General features: G+C 38.7%; 1 protein-coding gene across 6 annotated transcripts in view; it reads right to left on the bottom strand.

The window, feature by feature from the left end:
• Positions 1-2,686: 2,686 nt before the first annotated feature.
• The window catches only part of LOC110838284 (lachesin-like), a 310,561-nt gene continuing 291,338 nt past the window's right edge, over positions 2,687-21,909 (bottom strand). For 3 of the 6 annotated variants that reach the window (XM_087342517.1, XM_022081338.2, XM_022081339.2), the window contains 3 exons: positions 21,403-21,468; positions 16,404-16,556; positions 3,247-6,906 (listed from right to left, as the gene is read on the bottom strand). In XM_087342517.1, coding sequence (XP_087198643.1) covers positions 6,830-6,906; positions 16,404-16,556; positions 21,403-21,468 — 296 coding nt within the window. In that variant the 3' untranslated portion in view covers positions 3,247-6,829. Of the gene's footprint in view, positions 2,777-3,246; positions 6,907-16,403; positions 16,557-21,402; positions 21,469-21,909 lie in introns of those variants that run through there. The other 3 variants (XR_002546044.2, XR_015533562.1, XM_022081340.2) reach the window with 3 other exon arrangements.

Genomic DNA, 21,909 nt, shown 5'->3' with positions numbered 1-21,909 from the left:
AATGCTATATTCTGTATTTACAAATACGAATATCATGTAAATTCCAGGGTTCCTGGGGTCCAATGTTTTGAAGACGATCCAATTCACGCCGCAAAGAAATTACGTAGTCCGGTTTGTGAACGATGTTTAAGAAAACAATCGATGTTTACACCGAGAATCGTATGAAACACACAACAATTTTCAATCACGTGTAATAGATTTTTACCACCAGGCTTTAACATTTTGGAAAATTCGTGCCAAGGAAACGTACATTTACTCGAGGCAGGGCTGTAACGACATGGGAAATAATTTTTCTTTCTTTCCGCACTGACAAAGATAACGCACAAAAGTAAATCTTTAAAGAGCGTAAATAAATATCTGGGCAGATACGTCATACAGAGACAATTTTACGCTAAGAAACGTCAGATACGATTGCAGAATGTAATTCAATGGTTGAATAATATAAAATATGGAAAGGTAATCATAGTGCGTGTCTTCCCCATACTTTTACAGCAGGCTCATGTAGCCATGAACCTGCTGCCTCATTCTGCATTCCTTTCAGTTATTCAATTTACAGAAACCATCTGACGTAATGTAATTGTAGCAGTACTCTAAAATAAAAGCGTGAATAAATGTAAGGAACCACAAATAAATCCCATCAAACATGTCTAATGGATCGAAGCTCTTTCAGCCTTATCGATAAGTAAAAGTACGCGTTACGATTTCAGAAGAAACTTATCTGTGTCTTTCGAAGCCTGGAACTAGTTTCAGAGCGGGAAGGAGTAAAGAATAAAGCAAAGACTGAACTCAGGAAGCGGAACGGGTGGCAACTGCATCACGTCTGTTTATACAAGCAATCCGCGGTCGCTTAAGAACGGGTTCGGAAACAATTTTCACTTGTTTGCCTTTGGTATTAGTTACTGAAAGTGCGGCGTCGATTCTCCGATCATGTTTAATCCGACACGAATAATAACACCGAGAAAGGAGTGAGGAGGAGGGGGAGGGGGGGTGTAGGGAGGACGGAGAGAAACGAGGATCGATCATGTGTGCGCCGGGATGCGGCACTGCCCCTGATACCTGAAATCATCGAACACGTACAATATGGTCACTTCACAACCCAGTCATTAAACCCCGACGAGGAACACAGGCTGTTCCAAAGTAACTGTCGCGTTGTTGACAATTCACAGAAACACTGACATTTCATTATCTTCGTTTATTTGTTTAACCTTGGTTTATTTAATGACGCCATCCATAGGTCAGCGCTGAATGATGAGGAATGAATTGGAAAAAATATTTCTGCATTTTTCAACGATTATCACTCGAGGTGAAGTAAAAGGATTGGGAAATGATTTGAGCAACAGCGTGTATTTTCTGTTCCTGATCCGCGGTACTGCAGTTCTGTGGTTCGTACTTTTTGTCTGGCGTAAACCAAGCAGACTGTTGCTTACTCCGCAATAAGCAGGTTCGTGTCGACCGATACCCGATGGAGCTCCTGCCACAGAATTCTGATTTGTAGTTATTTCTCACCGCGATGCGATGGTTTCTGAGATTACACCGAAATATGACACAATGCATCGAAATAACCAAATTAACAACAAAACTGGTTTTCGGATTTACCTCTTAACCCTTCAAATCCGACCAAAGAAGTTGAAACTGTGGATTTGTGTTCTCGTTTATAGCTCGAGAACGGATAAACCGATTTGCACCAAACTTGAGACCAGGAACGGATAACGGAAGGGTAAAAACTCCGGAAAAATTATCCCGAGTTCAACTCCAGCTGATAGCATTTCCCGTAGCCCTGGAAATAAGCACGAAAGAATAAATGCGCCTAGAACCAAGTTTCAAAAATTATCCTGGGTTCGAGTCCTCACGAGGATATTTTGTAACTTTAGACACCAGTGCTTAGTGTAGCCTTGGCTTGGGATGCGATCCGACACGACACTGGTAAACGGACGACGTTGGAAAATCGACGCCAACCGTCGCACCTCCGCGAAAAGGCGCCATATTTAATATGGGTAAGACTGAGATGACTGTAAACTCGAAGTTCCAAAATACGCATTTATGGAAAAAAACAAAACAACGAACGGTGGAGAAGCTGCGAGCGTGTTACGGTACTAGTGCACTTAAAACTTCCTTAGAGTGGACTGCTTACAAGAATGAAGAAAACACGTAAACAAATGCATACATCACAACCGGTTCAAATATTTACGATGGATAGACGTCACTTACGTTCGCCACATAACTTACTTTCAGCGTCCTTAAGAAATTGGTCTTCGTATCACGCGATGTCTCTGCAAAGAAGGTTGATTATTTCCTTTTCACTCCGATGTAATGGCTTCTCCTGGCGTAAATACATCATAAAACGCGGGCATGCAATAGCTCAGGTTGTTAGGAGATGGATTCTTAACGCAGAGGTCCGGTTTCGCACCCACAGAAGTCCATGTAGGATTTTTGATGGACAAAGTGGCACTGGGACAGGATTCTCTCCGAGTCCTTCGCTTATCCTCTGTCAGCCTCAATCCATCACTGCCCTATATTCACTCATGCATCGTCTGGGGGTGGAAAAGGGCCCGTCAGAGGCCCAGTTCCACACAGACGTAGACTCAGCCATCGTAACAGAAACAATATATAAAATAAGAGAATTATGTTGTCATATAGTTTTACTCTGAAGGAAATATGGAAGGTAAAGATGGTTCTAATCAGGTGTGAGCGCGTAGTGTTGGAAACGAATTAAATTCGGGGGCTACATTCTGTAAGTATAATTTACGATGTGACGTAATATTGACAGATGTGATTCCTGGAAATGGAAAATTAAATTAATTACAAAAATATTTTGTGATAAAATTAATCTTCAGATTAATGTGCCTGCTTAACTAGAGTAGATGGATTAAAAACGATAAAAAAGTAATGACTAGTGAAAATACGAATTGGATTGAAATGGAACACAGGACCCAATGTATGTTTTGTGATGTTGGTAACGTTCACTTCTACAACAACAGAGATAATTTCTAGAAGTCATATAAATATCAATTTCCCAAAAAAAAAATCTGTTTTACTGAGTTTTTTTTTTATAAAAAAATGCATCCATCCTGTAAAAATTTGCATTATTGATATTAAAAATGATACCAGTAATACAAATATTCTGTCGTAAACATAACTTTCGTGTTTCACCTTATTCTCTTTAAGTCTTAAAATTATTAAATATCCTGACAAAACAGTATGTATGATAATTTGCACATTTAAGAATAAATATTATCAACGCAAATATAAAATGCAATGGCCCGTTTATTATTAATTAGTGTGGCATTAAATTGTTAACGAAACACTTATATTGTGGTTAAATCGCACAAGAAAATACGCTTCGTAACCGATTTTCGTAAACAGGTTCCAGCGTCAACTGTAATTACCCTTCAAAAACACATCTTTCAAGACGGGGGGGAGAGACAAAATATCAATAAAGTAACAATTAAGACTAAAGTAATTATTTTTCATTACTCTAGATATACAGAGAAAGTTTCCTGAAAATTAAAATTAAGAAACAAACAATTACGAATAAAATTAATCAAATATCCAAGCAAACGACGCGGGATTTTCAACAGTCTGGGATGATTCAGGAGTCGATGAGCTTTTTAAGCGTTCAAATATATTACACTGAATACACACCATTTTTCTATAACGTTTCTGAGTGCAACACTGTTTGTTCGTCTCTGGTTTCATCACAAATAAACATGGCTTAACGACCCACGGCGTTTCTAGTTCAAAGGCCGAAAATATCTGTGCATCGTTAAACTAAATACATGTGCATGGCTAGAACTTAAATTTTATTGTTTTAGTCTTTGGCACTTTGAAGAAGAAAAAATTCAGTTTGTTATATACACCAGCACCTCACCCTGAGCGAGAGGATCGTCTGTCTTCTTCACTATTTACATAGAAAAAACACTGATTTAACACAAGTTTCCCCACTGAAGTGTCACTTCATGACAAAGTCGTAGTACAACATGTTACGCTGTCACGAATCAATTCTTGCTGGAAAATTTGTGGGGTTGTTTGGCGCGAAAGCGATCAAGAAAGCCGTGTACAAACCAAGGGCGTCGTTAATAAAACCACAAACAAGATCTGTGATCATAATGAAAAACCAAAACATCAGTTTATCTGCGACCGTCGAACCTCGGTTTTGTATCGGCACCATGCACTGCAATAATGTGCCCAAAAAATGTTGCCAACAGTCACATTTATTACGAAAACTGACTTTATGATCGATTTTAAGACGATTTGCAAGGGTGGAGTTGGACGTAGAAAGTTGACTGACCAAGAACAGTTAACCTCTGAACAGCGAAGTAAAGAACTGAAACATCAGACCAGATAGAGCGCTCCGAAAGGAGCGAGTTGCTCTAATAATTATAAAAAAGTGTAGAATGTTTAATATCCTGACAATTTCACAATTGTTGTCGCCATCGTAAATCGCAGTAGAGTGGTTTAACGTATAAGAAAGTACGAATTTCAGCACAACAATGCGTCCACGTATAATTTATCAACATTGTTAGTATATTTGTACTTCAGTGAAATGTTGTTACAACAATACGATAACCGTAGTTAAGATAACTTAAATATCTCACTTTAAACGGATTATACTGGGATATTTTTAACCCTGGAATAAAACTGTAATGTCGTAAGAAACGAGATATTTTTACTCATGGCTAAGTAATATCACCAGAGATAAGAGTTTTGGTATTTTAAGTGGTTTCTATACAGCTTTCTTGCATTTAAGAAGAGCTTGGCTTTAATTATTTATTGGAATGATGTTGTTGGAACTCATCTCTTCACGGTGTTAAAGGTTACCACGAAAATGTGAAATGGGTGTTGTGTGATTTTTTTTTTAAAAAAAACTGCCAAGTCGTACTTGGTATGTCGTAATTTCTTAGCTTAGGATTACTTGAACTTTTCACACTTATATAACTTGCGGAAAACAAGAAACAAAAGTCTCTTTCTTATTTGGACAAAACTATTTTCAAAGTTTCTCGTTTTCTGGCTAGTCACTTCATTAACATCCCCTTGGAATCTCAACTCACCCCTTTCTATACGAATTGAGAACAAAGTATTCAGGGGAACAGGAAATTCACAACTTTTAAGCGAGTTTTTAGATAATTCGGCAAATGAAACACATTTTTGCATTCGTACGTGTTTTCAACACAACTGGAAAATTCATCTTGCATCAATTTGCAAAATGTGGTGACGTAAACATTTCCAATATGGTTCGGGTTTTTTTTTTTTACATTTACAATTGTCATTGTTACTAAGGGGTTCATTATCTCGTACAAATGAACAATAACCTCAGTAACAAGTCACTGCAGGAATTTTTGGTAAATATATTGCGTTTTCTACACAGTACAACCGCGAAGCGACCTTACGCACTGTGGGTCGGCCTAAGCTGACGAGATGAAGTCTGCTTTTCTGCATGAGTGCACTAAGAGAACTTGATGCTGTTATCTTACTGGTGGAAGTCAATAATTTTAATATTTTCTGTGTTCCTGTAGACAACGTTTATTTTTCCAAACATTATTTGGACATCACCGCATTTTAGAAATAGAAGAAAGCTGAATTAGAAAATCTTTTTTCACCATCAAATGATTGAAAGTTCATTTTAAATTATCGATAATTAATTATTTTTCCAGTCTTTTAAACGTGTAACCATTTAACCAATCACGGCTGACGAGCTATTTGGTTACGTTACCAACAGAGGACATATAATGCGCAGGGAAATGTAATAAAAACCTAAAACATGGTTCGCGTAAACATTAATGGATTTGAACTCTTTTGTTTCGAAGAAAATAGAATGCAGTTTGTGTAACGTAGCAACACGGCGTATTTATAAACGGCCCTAAGGGAACAATACAAACACGACTTGCCACTAAGAACCACAGTACTCGGCCACAAAGTTCAAGGAGAAAATAAAATCTAACGTATTATTTAGACTCAAATAGAATTACGTAAAGGTCGATTAAGAACATGTCATATTTATAAACTTAGATTTAATTGTTCGTAAAGCTTACTTGGATAAATTTAACTCAACTTACAGAATAGAGTTTAGAGTTGCATACCATTAAGGCGGCCAGAGACACACATTTCGTATTTTAATACCAGCGCAACGAAAAGGGAATATGAAATTACCCAACCTGTAGAAGCGACCAATGAAAAGCATGTAAATATTTTATAATGGAATATTCCTGAGGTCTGTGATTACTGAGGTCAAAATTCTTTACGTACTTTTAATACTCCGCATTGTTTCTATGGCGGAATTTATGTAAGCAACAGCACAAACTGCTCATATACGTATGAAAACTATGAAAGAATACTCAAATCACTGACAGATATCAGTCGAGTAGTTAAATATAATATTAAAAAAGTTAAAACAAATTCGGCCATTAAAAAGTACAATTTACAGAATAATTTTATGCACCGGAAGAACGTACATTTTCCATCACTTTGAAAAAAAGTAGATAATATTTCTAAAATTTCCAATCACTTTTAACTATTAGTATCCTGCACAACAACGCAGTGTGGATTTGTACGTAAATACCAACGTTTCGGAGAAACATACCGTCTTCATCGTCAGGTCTGAAAAATCGGTGGCAATTTCAGCCCTGAAGATGGCGGCAGCATGTTTCTCCGAAACGTTGGCATACGGCGTTACGATCCAGAAGACCAGCATCGACGGCTTCATCGCCGTGAGGACGTCAAACGTCTTTGTTCCGCCGGAGTTCCACCTGCACACTTTGTTCTCTTACCTGCAGGAATGAGACCCAATAAAACACTTTTTGAGGGGTCAGTAAAGAAGCGAAGGTTGAGCATTTCAGTGGCCTGTGAGGGCCATCACGAGCCCGGTCAGCACGATGCCCGGGGACGACCACCTCAGCACCGTTGAGCAGCCTGCAACAAACATACATACAACCGAATCTTAAGTAGGATTTGAGGTTCTCACGGCTTTGAGTCCGAAGATGGCTGTCTTCTGGGTCAGTGGTATTCAACCATTTTTTGTTCGCGTACCCCCAGGTTGGTGCCACGGTGGTCTAGCGGTTAGAACGCTGTCCGTATAATCCTGGGGTCTCGGGTTAGATTCCCGGCGGTGCCCGAATTTATAACTTGTGTTGGGCAAGGCCGTGGTCTAGGCAACACGGAGTTTTCCTCCGGGGCTTCCCCGGTTTCTCCGTGGCATCCCAACAATTACTCCATTCACACACAGAAGAAGGCAATGGCAAACCACTTCTGGATCATCTGCCAAGAACGTGTATGAACAGGTCCCAGTCCGAGAAAAGAATGGAAGGATCCTGTTCATATGGACCTGTCGTCAGACAGAACGCTAAAATAATAATAAAATAACCCCCAGATATAATTTCTCTTCAACTTTGCACCCCCAAAGTTGTTGGTGTATAATACAAGTTATACATAGTATATAATCTATATATAAAATAAATTAAATAAATTACATTACTGATTATTCAGTGCATATCATAAAATAATATAATTTTTTTAAAATTTCACGTACCCCTTAAGATGTCTTCGCGTACCCCCGGGGGTACGCGTACCCTAGGTTGAATACCACTGCTCTAGGTTGTAGAGCCGTTTACAGACGTTTCAGAGCTTGTGGTCGTTAAACCTCCACTAGACTGCGCGACTCCATAACCCCGTAGGCAGCCATCTTTAAATCTTAAAATGTTCCTCTTCTTTACAATATACAGCGGGATACGACAGGGAAAGCAAACAGTGTATGTTGGCAACACTGTGGTTCAAAGGCTAACTTAGTCCGTAAATGTTAATGTGTGCACGCAATAAACTGTCTTCTACTAACTTAGAAAAATGCGCTGAACGCTAAACTCGTATACAAAAACACAAAATACAATGACATTATATTAAGAAGTGGCCTTCGGTTTCTATGCACACGGCCGGGCCACACATTTCTGTAAGTATAAAGCAGGTAATTCGAATACGTAGAGATACAGAATATGCTGTTCCTTTGTAGATGCAATAAAGAAGGACCATCCTTTTCCGGTGTTCTGCACCGCGTCTCCACGTAGAAAACATAAAACGAGACACAGAGAATAAGCTGGTAAAAATATAACGCATCCTCCCTGTATGATTTAAGAAGTCGTATCCCGGTCCCTGGGGGCCACCGAGCATTCTTATTCTTAGAAATATATGATGATATTTTTATTTGAATACGTCGCTAGCATACTGAGCGAGTAGGTCCCAGAGATACAATACGAGACCACTATTTCGAGAACTTAACTTGCCTTGTAACAGGATTTAGAATAAAACGAAGTCCCACGTTAAATTTAAATTTACAATTTAAAGAGAAGCTAAAAAATCTTGAGGTCATGTTCAACAATTGTCTGTTAGTTTCGGGAAATTTATCACTCATTTTATATTGAATTTATAGCTAAGTTAGCCTCTATAAAACATGGCTGCATAAAAAGCACAGGATTGTTAGATTATCTCGGAGTTTATTGTTAAGTCTGGTTTCCTACTATTTATACCACAAAATATGAAGCTGAAAAAGTTGTATATGATATCATTTCGTAACAATTAAATGAAGTATGTTATAACGCAGATTTCTACTGTTGATTTTTAATCGTAAGATTTACCAGTGGTACCAATCAATTTCAGTCATGGAGAGACTGCAGGAAGAGATTCTTCAACACGCCGTTAGATGGCACGGTCAGTTTGATTCACAGTTTCGTTGCCGGCAGAGAGCGCCTCGTGTGACTTTCGGCAAGAAAACGTCATATGCTACACAAACTGTTTAAATAAATATCAGATTTCGACATTTAATTACGAATCGAAAGTCACAGTGTTATAATTATACAGATACTCTGGGCACTGTCAATTTTCTCAAGTATATTTTATATCAAATTGTGTTGTTCAGTGCACAAAGTCTATCACGATAGCAATTCGTCGACAGTTTATCCCCGAAAGTCAAAGTTATACATAATAACCAGAATATACAACAAAGCATTTAGATAATCGTATTCTGGAGGTATCTGGTTCGAATTATGGCAGGGATATTTTAACAGTTTTCAATCGAATTTTCCGGGCAGGGATTTGGGCATAAAACCGTAGTAATTAACCATAAAATAATTAGCTACTGTTTAAAGGTTAATCGTGATTATATGTAAAACATGACTTAACAATCACAACCCTTCATTTTGTATTTATGTATTTCATATGATTCTCACTGCAAACAGCGATCATTTCCTTAAACAGCGTTAACCAGTTGATCTTTGTAATGGTGAAGTGTCGTGTTTTCTTCGCGGTACGGACTGAATTCTTAAGTATTAAGAAACCTCCGGCTTCAGAGGTCTGCGACTGTCTGGAATCGAACAGCGCTTCTTTGTTCTCCGAATAGAGATATTTAGAAAGTCGAAATGAGAGTTACGACACTCTTGCACTGACTGGCCCATGTATCGATGATCAGCGCGTGTTTCAGTTCGCTATTGAGAGAACGAAGTTTGGCGGAAGGCTGGAAGCTCGCGTCAAAGACGTGTCTATCAAAGTCTTTCGTTTATTGGTGATCCCAAGACTGGAATGTGGAAACAGTTGAAAAGCGACGAAAGGGTAAAATGAAGAAAATAAAAGACGGGGATCGGCAAGCAGAAGTAGATCTCGGGTGGAAATGTCGAGAGGAAGAGAGAGAGAGGGAGAGGGGAGAGGGGAACACATCTCGAATCGATATGCCATTAAGTCCAGTCGAACCTGATTTTTTTTTTTTTTTTTTTTTTTTTTTTTTGCATCGGAGTGGTGAAGGATTGAAATTCAAAGCTTCTGTAAATAGTGCCTGGGGACTTTAGACTGGAGTGCCTGAGGGCGGCAAACGTCGTTCTCGCACAGAAAAGCTTCACGCGTTTTGTTATCGGCGTATCTGAAATCGTAAAACAAGGCGGTGATTGTCGGAAACAGATCAAGAAAATCATATCCCAACTGAGCAAACTTGCTTACCATTTGATAACACCCTTTCTCACTAATGACGAAAAGATATTTCTGGAGACAGGGAGTGCCTTCGGTGTCGCTATTGCACGCCAGAATCTAATACCTCTTTCACGTCAATTCACTCCAACCAGTGCTATACCACAGAAGCCCTCACAGAGCCCTTTTCGACATACGAATCCATACTTTAACGTACAATTAACTCCTGAATTGTGTTGTTTTTTTTCTAATCGGACATGAGTTCGTAATCCGGAGCCTAAGGCTTGGATGATTCTTTGAGGTCTTTGAATTTCTGTACTATCGCTGATTCCGACATTACCCACAATCCACTGCAAATCATCATGAATTCCTACTATGTGAGGGATTGTATATACAAAGGCAAACAACTTAACAGCCTACTGACTCGGCCTTCGCGTCGGAATAATTGAGGCACGTGAAACCTGAAGGGAAGAGACCGCTGGGGAGACCTAGACGTAGATGGGAGGATAATCTCAGGCGGGATCTATGGGAGATAGGAGTTGAAGGAAACTGGATTTTGTTGGCTCAGGACAGGGTCCGGTGGAGGGCTTTGGTTAATTCGGTGATGAACCTTCGGGTTCGGTAAGCCATCTAGTTAGTTAGTTATATACATTACCACGTGACCGTCACAAAATTCTTGTCTAACTTCCTCTATTTTGCTCCTTCATAATGGAATATGAAATACGGACAGGCCTACTCGTTATGTATCTTTATTACCTTGTTTCCCGATAGCAAACTTTTGTCGCGAAAGCAGGAAGAAGTTTAATTACAAGCAGAGTTCACTTTGCCCAATATATCAATGTCAGATCAGGAAAAGAAAGGCAGAAGTCATTGTGTCGAGCGAGACCAGTGTCACAAAGACACAGAACTGTTCCGACTGGGTGCGTAATATTCAGTAGAAGAAAGTACGAAAATTCATGCAGCCATAAAGTCCTTATTTACAAAACGATACTACGCTCAGTTAGACATGCAATTTGCAGTCATTAACGGAACCCTAAGGTTTATTATCGCGTTCACGAGAGCTGGACATTGGTCCCTATTCTGAGCCATACTCACCACACACTAACCTACAAGAGTCTTTTTATCTGCTTCGGAGAGGAGATTACTGGAACTAAGGTCACAAACCCGGAAACTGTCCTGGGTTTGAGATATGGTGGAGATTTTGGGTTTGGGGATATTTTTTTCTATAATATTCAACAACCCCGACGATAAGCGTCGCGCAGGCCGATATGGTGGCTCCCTGCAGTACCACTGCGGGAACTCTGTTATTATTTATTAAGCCCCTCGGCACCGCAGAGGAGAGACAACACTTTACCATTGAGAAGATCGGTTTGTCAAAGAAAATAATTTCTGCTTACACTAAGCGTCATAAGAAACTTAAAACAAATGCAGACTTATAGTTTCTAAAGTAGGTGGGACACATTTAACAACAGGATGTAAAGGGTTAACGAATACATTGTACTTTACAATTTAAACTTCGATAGTTTCACGGCGTTTGGGTTCCATTACTAGGCCGGAAGCAGTAGAAACGAAGATGCCGCATGCTAACCTCCCTTCGGGTCCATCTTACCTCAGGAAGCCCGGAGACATGCCTGGCTAATCATGTCCGATGGCCGCAAGACGCAATAAGACCTCGCAACCGGAAACCAATTTTAGACTCTGCCCCACCCACACCACCGCACAGGTCGGCTTCATGACGTCACGTATCTTATTCGAGTTTCTGTGGAGTATTTCTAGGTTTTCATCAGTACCTCCGGAAAATACTGAGGTAGACGCAGAACAGATACAGTGCGCATTTTTCTGGCTTCAAATGAGAGTCAAGATTCAGATTGTAGTTTCATAGAATTAGAGACAAAAACACGAGAATGTCTCTCAAGCATTTTCCATATTTCAGTTTTGCCAACCGCTTTCTGTGTTATTTCATTCAAACCCGCTTTTACCATTGCTCTTAAAAACGTAATTTTTACACCTCCCGGTATATTAAGTTTTACGGCATTCGACGCGAAGATAAAGCGTCGTGAACTGCGTGATAGCAAATGTTCACAGAATTTAACCCCCTGTTAATTTAATCATCAATAGAAATTTATTCTGATTTTCTATCACTTTTCACGACGACTTTTCGCCACATTTTCAAAGGATTTATTACTTATCTTTACATCCGTTAGAAGACATTTGTTCTTTATATATTGTTCTTGTCTCGTAACTCTATTCTTTCATACCAGATACCCTAAAACTTTCGACAGAGGGAGTGTCCCTCTTTGTGATTCAAACGGTCATACGTTTGCCCTACCGACGTAGGATTGAGACCTCTTTGAAGAACGCTATCGATTTCTGTTCCTATACCTCAAACAACCGCCTTCAACGAGACAAAGCCAAGCAAGTTAGCAAAACGGTGGCGCGTCTGAATTATACTCCCTTGACACCCGGATCACATACATCCTGTGATGAAAATGCATGTGGGATCCCCCCCCCCCCCCACCGCCCAAAGAAATCAGTGTAGTTCCAGTACCTTCAAACAGGCAGTGCCCATTCCACATATATTAATCGCCTCGTCTTCTCATTAGGTTCTGTAATAACTGAAGTTAATTACTCCTTTGAAGCCGAGGCTCCTATAAATAAGAATAATTCAGTCCGTACCGCACAGAAAACAACACTCAATCATTACTAGGATCATCTTGTTAATGCTGTCTGAGAAAATGTTGTCCACAGCGAGAATTATACGAAACCCGCACATAAATACAAAATGCAAAGTTATTGACTGTTGAAGCACGTGGTAGATATAGTAAGTAAAAGTAAAGTTTGTCCCACTATACGCCATGTAGGCGCTCGGAGGGAGAGGAGGTATAGCTCCTCTCTTCCTTGACCTCGACACTAGATGGGGGGTGAGTGGTCAGCATCACGCCCCGGCCGGCTTTACCCCCGGGAAAGGACCCCGGTACCCATTGTAGAGGAGGCTGGGTGGGCCCCAGAGCCGGTCTGGACGCAGAGGCTAGAGGAAAAATCCTCTGCCCCCGTCGGGGATCGAACCCCGGTCGTCCAGCCCGTAGCTAGTCACTATACTGACTGAGCTATCCCGGCTCATGTAGATATAATTCCCACTAGAATTTAAGGGTTGATTCCACATAATATGACGTATTCACGTAACAAAGTAAGAAATCACAAAAAAAACATTTAGTTTCTAATTTATGTCCTGCGTATGATATACAATGTCCTGCCACTGGCATTGTATACCCTGTGCAGGTGACAGGGCGTTAACTAAATAAATGAACAAAACACTGGCACTTGCATGTTCTAATTCTTTCTTGTCAGTCTAATTTGTATTCTGTTTCTGTAATTTTAAGTAGACATAAATTACTCGTGCACTGCCATGTATAACGAAGAACAGAACATCTACTGACGTAAAAGTATGGAAGTAAAGCCTCTGTGTTTTCTCTGCGGTACGAACTAAATTCTTAAATATAATTTACGCGATATTAGGCTTTAGAGAGTTAACACAACTGTTGCCAACTTCACGGAGACACATAACATAGATCTTAAATATTTAGATTACCACGAAACAAATATTACTAACAAACATGCAATAATTTATTGGAAGACAAATAATAATATTAATAACAATAACGCAATACATCAAGCCAGGCATAAATAACACGACAGACTTATTAGAACAAAATTCCAAACAAATAAAAATGTAGGGGGTTACACGTTAGAGAAAAATTCCGAAATCTGTTCTTTCTAGAAAACATTAGAAAGTCGTAAGCGCATTTCAGACAGAAGCAATATTCCCATGCAAGAAACATAAATCCAGAAATGTATCCAAACACAACGAAATTGCTTGGTTTCATTCTAATTGGACTATTTTTACACCGCACTTACGAAAGATAAATTTAAATATATTTATTCTAAGGCACTTGATGTATCCCATGCACGCGACTGAAAATCCCTTGTAACAAAACATTACTAATAATAAAGTAATAACGTCAAGTATAATAGCAATAATTAAAACAATATTATGTAAATAAAAATATCGTCACCTAATGACAGTCAATAATTTAAATCAGTACATCATATCTGCTTTTTGACGTAAATAAAAATAAGTGACTCAGTGTATCCCAGAGATAAATTTAAATTACTTTCCTACTGAAAAAGTTGACATGATGATTTCAGTTTAGAAGTTCCAAGCTCATATTAAAACTGTAAGCTTGTAAATTTAACAACGGTTACTCGGGAGATTCAATATTCGTCCGTTCATTTGGCCAATCATTTATTCGAATTTCGTAAAATGCTTGTTTTTGCACATTCCGCTAAAACATTTCAAACTGAGCATGTGACAGCAAGTATCTGATTTTTTCCCCAAGTGCCTCCACCCCTCCCACCCCCAAACAGAAAATAAATGGTAGATCTCTGAAAACCCCACCGGCATGAAGTGTTACTCACTGATACGTGTGTTACTATAAATATGACGAGTTTAATGAACATCGCAGGTTTTTAATTCACAGCTGTGTTCGGGTGGAGAATTACGATATGGCTTATAACAGAAAACTGCACCAAACGTGAAATAAATAAAGGAATTAAAATACCCATTTTAATTAAGATTAGCACTTCGAGGCTAATCAGAGATATTTTTATCTTGACGGCAAAGGATTCCATAAAGGAGATGGGACAGATTTTAACCACTCATATTTCCCTATAAATATAATAATAATGGCTTATAAAACTTTAGAACTCTGTTTGGAAAATGGTCATTTGCCTCTGTCCGTATATCCATATACATATTCGCATTTAAACCGGGAGAGAATTTGACGTGTTTGTATTCCACGTGAAATACGTCACATCCGAACGCCTTCAAAATGAGGCGAAAAAGATTTCATTTACTTAAGAAAAGAAATAAGAAATAAAAGAATTAAAATTAACTAATTTTACAAATTTCGAAGGAAACCATTTTTTTATTGGGGAACTAAACTTTTAAACACATGCAGTGTTATTATTGCCCTTTTAAATGGACGTCAAAAGAGTAATGAGTTTACGAATAACTAAAACATTATACACACGTAGACACTGATACCTTCTCTCTAAATAAAAGTTAAAATGGAATTAAAGTTTTAGTTTAAAGAAGAAGATTGCTTATGAGACTGTAATGCTGTCTGCGTATAAACCCCTTTAAACTTTTGAACCGAACGGCAGACTTACGCAACGTTTGTAAGATACTTTTTATACAGTGTAAAACAACAAAATGGTGGTTGCATTTACATTTGACCTTTGTTTTGATAGCTTTAATTAATTAAATGTGAGAGATAGGCGAGCGAAGGTGTATATATTACGACAAAATACCTAACAAACTTGTTCACCTAGGTCTCTTTCGTGCTAGAGGTCTTAAGAGTGAGAAGTCAGAGAAGACTTCAGACGACAGTGACGAAAACTTTTAATCACCCTGTAGAAGAATGTACTTCTTTTAAGAACTGAATTTAAACAATGACGTAGGTTTGCTGTGTGAGCCGTGTTTTGATGCTAAGTTTCTGCAACACCTCACCTAGTCGTAATTTGCCTGAGTGCCTCCTGGCACCCCCAGAGTCTCTTTCAGTAACCACGTTGCAGATCTGAAGAGCATTTCTCACCGACAGCATCTGTTTTCATTCAGAAGAGATTATCATTTGCACGGGCGAGGTCGGCGAACTCGCGCATTCAAATGTCTCCTTATATTTTGCTTCTGCGAAAGTTTGGATTTAACTTAAGGCATATTCGAAAAGAGTTTACTAAAATTAACCTGCGATCATAATGGAGACGTGAATAAAAACACGCAATACGTAGATATCCGGTAGAAAATTTCTTATCTTCACCGTCTCAGATCGTATGAATTTGACAAGATTTTTCTGGACTCCTTTATATGATCATCAACCTGCGTGTCTATTTGATGACAGCCTTCCAAATATTGGTAACTAACTGGCAAGCCATATCCGTGCACAAATATCACGAATATTTACAGTAAAAACGGTATGTAAGAACAAAATTCCATTCGTAACATAAGATACAGAATTCCGTGATAAATAAGATGCATTTCAAACTCATTTTATAATTCTAATAATGCTGTAGTCTTGCCAATCGGAAGTCATTAGCGCAGAAAAATGTTTTACGACTGACGAATCTTACAACACATGCAAAATTTCGTGTAAAATCGGGAGGAAAAAATGGAAAAAGAAGAGAGCAAAATACGAATTTTTTTTCAAAATTTCCAGCATGACAATTGTTTTAACTTCAAAACACATAACGCTATGGGTGCATGCCGTCTCAAATCGTGACGTATAAGTAATACCCGGATGAATCCCTAAGACGCGAGGCCGTGGAGCTAAACAGAAGACAGGCGTTAGTGTGGCTGGCATAGCAGTGCGCGTGTTCAAAGCTACAAAGTGCAAGATGGTGCAGTGAAATACCTGAGCCCCCCTGGGGGTCTGGGGGTGGGGTGAGGCGGTCCGGGGTCCCCGAATTCTCGCGCTTCATCTCGGCGCTGGAGCTCGAGGAAGAGGAGGGTTTAGTGTGGTCATCCACCGCGAGCGACTTCGTGGCGTTCCGTGGCAAAAGCTTCTCTGTAACCAGAAGAAGCAAACAGCTCAGTGGGGCGTTTTTAGAAAGGGACGAGGTGCCCCCTAAAAATTAAAAAGAAGCACCCAAGAAGACAAATTTACATATTTTGGAAAAGGGAAAGTTATTTCTCTAAGAAGAGAGAAGACTGCACAAAAAATAATAAGCACTCGTTAGTGAGTCACGACTACATTTTAGACAAGGAGTAATCTAGAAATAGAAGAAACATCACGAAAATTATAAATTTACTACTGGTCCCTGAGAAATGATTTATCACAGATTCCTGAAATCAAGGCTACATCACTGTTCAGTCAATCGTCAAGAGTGATTAAAGTACTCTGAGTATGAAACCAAATTATGTGAAATGGCTGACATGAAACAGTCACAAAAGCAACAAACCTGCAGACTTACACGCGGAAAGCAAATTGCATCGAATATTTTTCCGCCTGTGGATCCACGGACACTGTCGTGGTAACTGACATTCCACAGTAGTCCACGTACCATTATTCTTCAAATCTGCGTCCTTGAGTAATTCCTTTGGAACGTAACTACCGTTTCTTAAACCCGAGTCATTTCTTTACGCGATCTTCCACCTGAATCCGCGAGTCATTTTACAGGTAAATTAAATTCAATTTGTGACACCCCGAAGTCGCTGCTGGAGTAAATTAACCGACGTTTCAGAGGCCGTTGCTGCCTTTCCCTATGTCGCATTGTTACAACAACGACCTTTAATACATCTTCTGAGTTTGCTGTTACGTTAGTAGTCTTTCTGACGTCATTGCACGTGACGTAGCTTAAACACCTTCGGAATTTTAGTGTACTCCAAACAGAACTCATTTCCTTTCTTGTTAATCTGTGTACACGAACAAATTATCTGTGTGTTAAACGCCATAACACCAGAATTTACCGGAAGCATCACTATAACGACGTCCAGTTCAGTTACTCCGAAGGTCTTGCGTTATGACTACGACGTTGAACATCATCAGCGCGTCGCTTGTGGTTGGCAGATAATCCCTATACCCCGTACCACACTTACCAAAACATCGATCGTAATGACTACGAGTTATTACATTCTTTATCTGTCTGTGGTTTATTTAACGAGATATTTTCAGTAGCTCAGATTATATAGCGTAGAATGATAGCAAAAGTAATGAATAATAAATTGTAAAGGATTTGTAAGGAATCAGTCTTGGCCTAACTTAAGGCTCTATCTGGGTATTTGCATGGAGATCCTGTGGAAAACCACAAAAAGTATCAATCAGTATAGCCGGTCTTAGAGCCAATATTTTAACCCAAGACCTTCCGAATACGAAAAAAGAATGCTAACCACTCGGCGATTATTATGCTTATTATGTTAATGCGTTATATAGGAAGTACATGGTAACATTGACTTCTGGTTCTGGCGATTAAAACCCCCTTTCTGGGTAAAATAAAAAACTATGGAAATGACGTCATACGTGCGATGTGTTAAGTCGATATACGTGTAAGGGGGGGGGGGGTGTTCCTTACTTTTGGCCTTGTTTCTTATTCTATGAAAGGGGCCTGGTGCATAAATTTGAAAATAAAATTACCTGTTGGATGTTAATGTCATGTTGTAATCCATTGCTCTATCGGTGGGGATTTATGACGCAACTTAATTACATGTTCGCATGGCGGGGACATTAATCTCGCGTCGCGTCTCCACAAAGACACAATATCAGGGCATCTAACAAGACTCAGGTCGGAACTCACGAGGGAGAGTAAAACAAGTAATCCTATTTGTTTATATGCGAACTTGATTTATGGAATTAATTCTGGCTGCATAGATTAATTGTGGTATGAGGTACCAATAACAGAGACGAAAAATTAATACAGGATTTGGCAGGAAAACCTGTTAGAAACAGACCACCAGTCAAACCTAGTTGTACGTGAAAGGATAATATTAAAAAGGATATTAAAGACACAGGTTTTGAGGGCGTTGACTGGATTCATGTGACTCAATATAGAGTCCGAAGGCAGAATCTTATGAACACGACAAAGTAACTTGGGGTTTCATAAAAGGCGTTAAATATCTTGACGAGCTCAGCAACCATTAGTTTGTCAATGGTCCAGAATGGATCTGTTCAATTGACAAACTTGTTTAATGTACGTCAAGCTAAAACGTAAAATATCACCCAAATGGACAGCTAACTAATGGCGATGGTAAAGATTCTGTGTCTCACAGGTCTTAACAAGGGGGTGTGAGATCTAGTGAATGCGAAGATCAGAGGAGTTTGGTCACTCTGAAAACGTGACGTCATCGTGAATCCTGCTACATTATGTGGGTCGTGACGCCGTCTTGCAGAAACCAGCGCCTTCTGACACAACATTCCAATGCGACAGAATCGCGTAACGTTGCCAAGAAAGACATAAATTCTCTGAACATACGAGGCAGACTTTTATTCGGAGTAAGCAAATTTCTGTTCGAACATCGTTTCCTCCGACACCCTTCGTCTCCCTTGGAACTATTCCATCAATACGTTTTGTATTCTTGGCTGGCAGATGCTTTCCCAAAATCTAATTTCACATTATTTCGTAACAGATTTAGAATTTAGTGTCTTTCCGTGATTTTTTTTTCCCGTTTGCACTGAAACAACATTCCACGATTACTATCTTTTGAAATATATTCATTACATGTAAGAATCCATTTAACACTAAAACAGAAATAAGGAAACAAACAGATCTCTTTGGAAAGCAGACGCACGCGTACGTAAACCCTCATAGGAAGCGTAATCCTTCGGGCTACTTTACGCCAGCCTAAACCTTAAGCGTACTTAAGTCAATTTGTAATCCAGTGTCTACATAAAACCCGTGTCATCATCTTACCACGGCTACTTTATATTTAGAATACCTCCCTTAATAAATAATAACGTTGCGACAGGCACTTCGATTTAAAATTTGTGCGTTTCAAGAAATTTTGCGACAAGCTTTTCAAGTTTATCTTGAATATATTTGTTACGCAACAGTTCTTAGACGTTCTTGATTATCGTGCGGACATAAGGCGTTAATATATAAGAATAAGTTAGCAGCAGAAGCAAAATAAAAGCTGTCATGACGCACTCTGTTCCGTTAGGGTCAACTGCTCTTTGGTGCTTACTTTACCGACACACCTTACCCTACGACGACTGCGAAGATTGTAATTTCAGATCTTGTTTAAAAAAAAATCGTATAAATGATGTTCGAAACGTCGTTTTTCGTCAGCTCCATGACAAATATATCGACGCTATGAAATATATGTAACTGAAAACGTCGACAAATAAACAATAAATAATTCGGATCGAGACAAATACATCGCATTTCATTCTTTTAATGGAGGTAATTAATTCGGCGAGTGAATATTTCCTCACAAGTAATTATCGTACACGCACGTTTGTGTAAGTTTTTCAAGAAAATTTGATTAAATATTTTTTGGTTTGATACGAATATTTTCTATTGTTCTTCCTGATCGCAGGCCACATATCCTATAAAGTACATTTTAGTGAAAATAATCAACTGTGATATAATCTTGACTGTTGGTACATCGGACCCTTCGAGGAAAGAATGTTAGCGATTTAATGAGAAGACTATCAGGAAAAGAAATACACATTTTCATTTACCAGAAGAAAAATTCTACATGTTAATGAACATTTTAAATACATCAAAAGATCTGGTTCAATGTGACACTGACTTGCAATGAAAAAAAAGTTAAAACAAAATTACATTTCACGCGTTATAACCGAACACAAATTCCAGAAACACGACCCGAAATGTACATTTTATTCTTTGATTAAAACAGCTCCAGGAATACACACGCCTGAACACCCCCCCCCCCCAAAAAAAACAAAAAAAAAACGAACTTACCTGGTAATTTCTCTACCATCGCATCGTCTATTATCATCAAGTGACCAAGATTAAACTCAAAGAAAAGTAAACACAAAACATCTACAAAAATATAGAGAAAGCAAATTAAATAAATTTACAGACATTTTACTTGATCGTGGCGTCTCTATGTGACGACGTGTTTAAGCTCTGGCAATTAGGACACGGCCATTACACAGACAATTAACAAAGAAGAGCCCGGAGCTATTCTACTTAAGATGAATGAGGCGCTGGAACCTTCTTTTACTTTCACACAGGAGCTACTCAAGTATTTTAAAAAAAAAAGGCTAAGTTCAGGAAGTTGCGAAGACGTTATTCAACAGAAGTAGACCTCTTTTGTTTCATAAAATTAAAGGAGAACCCCAGATGACGGTGTAATTATTATTTAAAAGAAGAAAACATGAAGGCAGACCTCTGCAAATGTAATAATATTTCTGTTGTGGAAATAAATACGCGTTTTTTAACACATCGCCTGAAGCACGGAGCTGCATCCCACCCTGAACGTCGTGAGACGACGCACAGAGACCTCATCTAAAACACAGCAGCTTTACACCAGCGGATAGATCACGCACAGGAAAAAAGAATGGTGGTAGAAATTCGTGTTTAGAAACCCCAAAATCGAAACGTTTAAAAATGACGTATCTGTAATGGATTTCACAAATTTTTAACACACGCTGAACTAGATAACGCAGTCGGACCTAAAAATATTTTAACGTGTGTATTCATATTAAATAAATCAAAATATTAATTACAAAAAACATAATAACAATACCCAGAAGTAATTAATTAATTGAAATAAATTCGGAATATGTAAGCATTATTAACTTACAGCCAATACATACAAAAAAGGTGGAGAATGTATACATCGCGAAACATTGTTTCACCTCAGAAAGTCGGGACTAATCAAAATGCCCGTATTTAACAAGCCAGAAATCAAACCGATGTCCCGTGAATCTCGGGTCAAGTCGCACTCACCTTCTTTATTTGCTCCGCTGCTACGCACCTCCGTTGCCTTCGGTGGTGACGACGGCATCGGAATTTCTGCAATACAGAGCGTTGAAAATAAGCGCAGACACTTCAAATTTAAAATTATATCGTCAGAAATATGCCTATGCAATGCACTCACTTTTGAGGAAAAGTTTCTACCAAGCGTTTGTTATTAGCATAATAATACCATGAAAAATTAGATCCTGAAGGGAAGAAACCACTCGAAAGGCCTAAGTGTACATGTCAAGATAATATTAAAACGGATCTTAAGGGCGTGGATTGGATTAATATGGATTAGAGTAGGTACCAGTGGCGGGATCTTGTAAACACGATAATGAATCTTTTGGTTTTATAAATGGGCGGGCACTTCCTTGACCAACTGAACTATTAGATTCTCAGGGACTAAAAACAAGTAGATTTTCTATTTAATATTTTAATATTTTCCGTCAAATCACAATTTTTAATAAGATAATAAAATATAAAATATTTAAAATA

The sequence above is a fragment of the Zootermopsis nevadensis genome, unplaced genomic scaffold (assembly GCF_977971745.1).
Source record: "Zootermopsis nevadensis isolate Lab colony 2312 unplaced genomic scaffold, Znev_1.0 Znev_ptg000003l, whole genome shotgun sequence".
NCBI classification, from domain to species: Eukaryota; Metazoa; Arthropoda; class Insecta; order Blattodea; family Termopsidae; genus Zootermopsis; species Zootermopsis nevadensis.
Note: the sequence above shows the minus strand (reverse complement) of the source record. Positions and strands in the feature narration are given on the sequence as shown.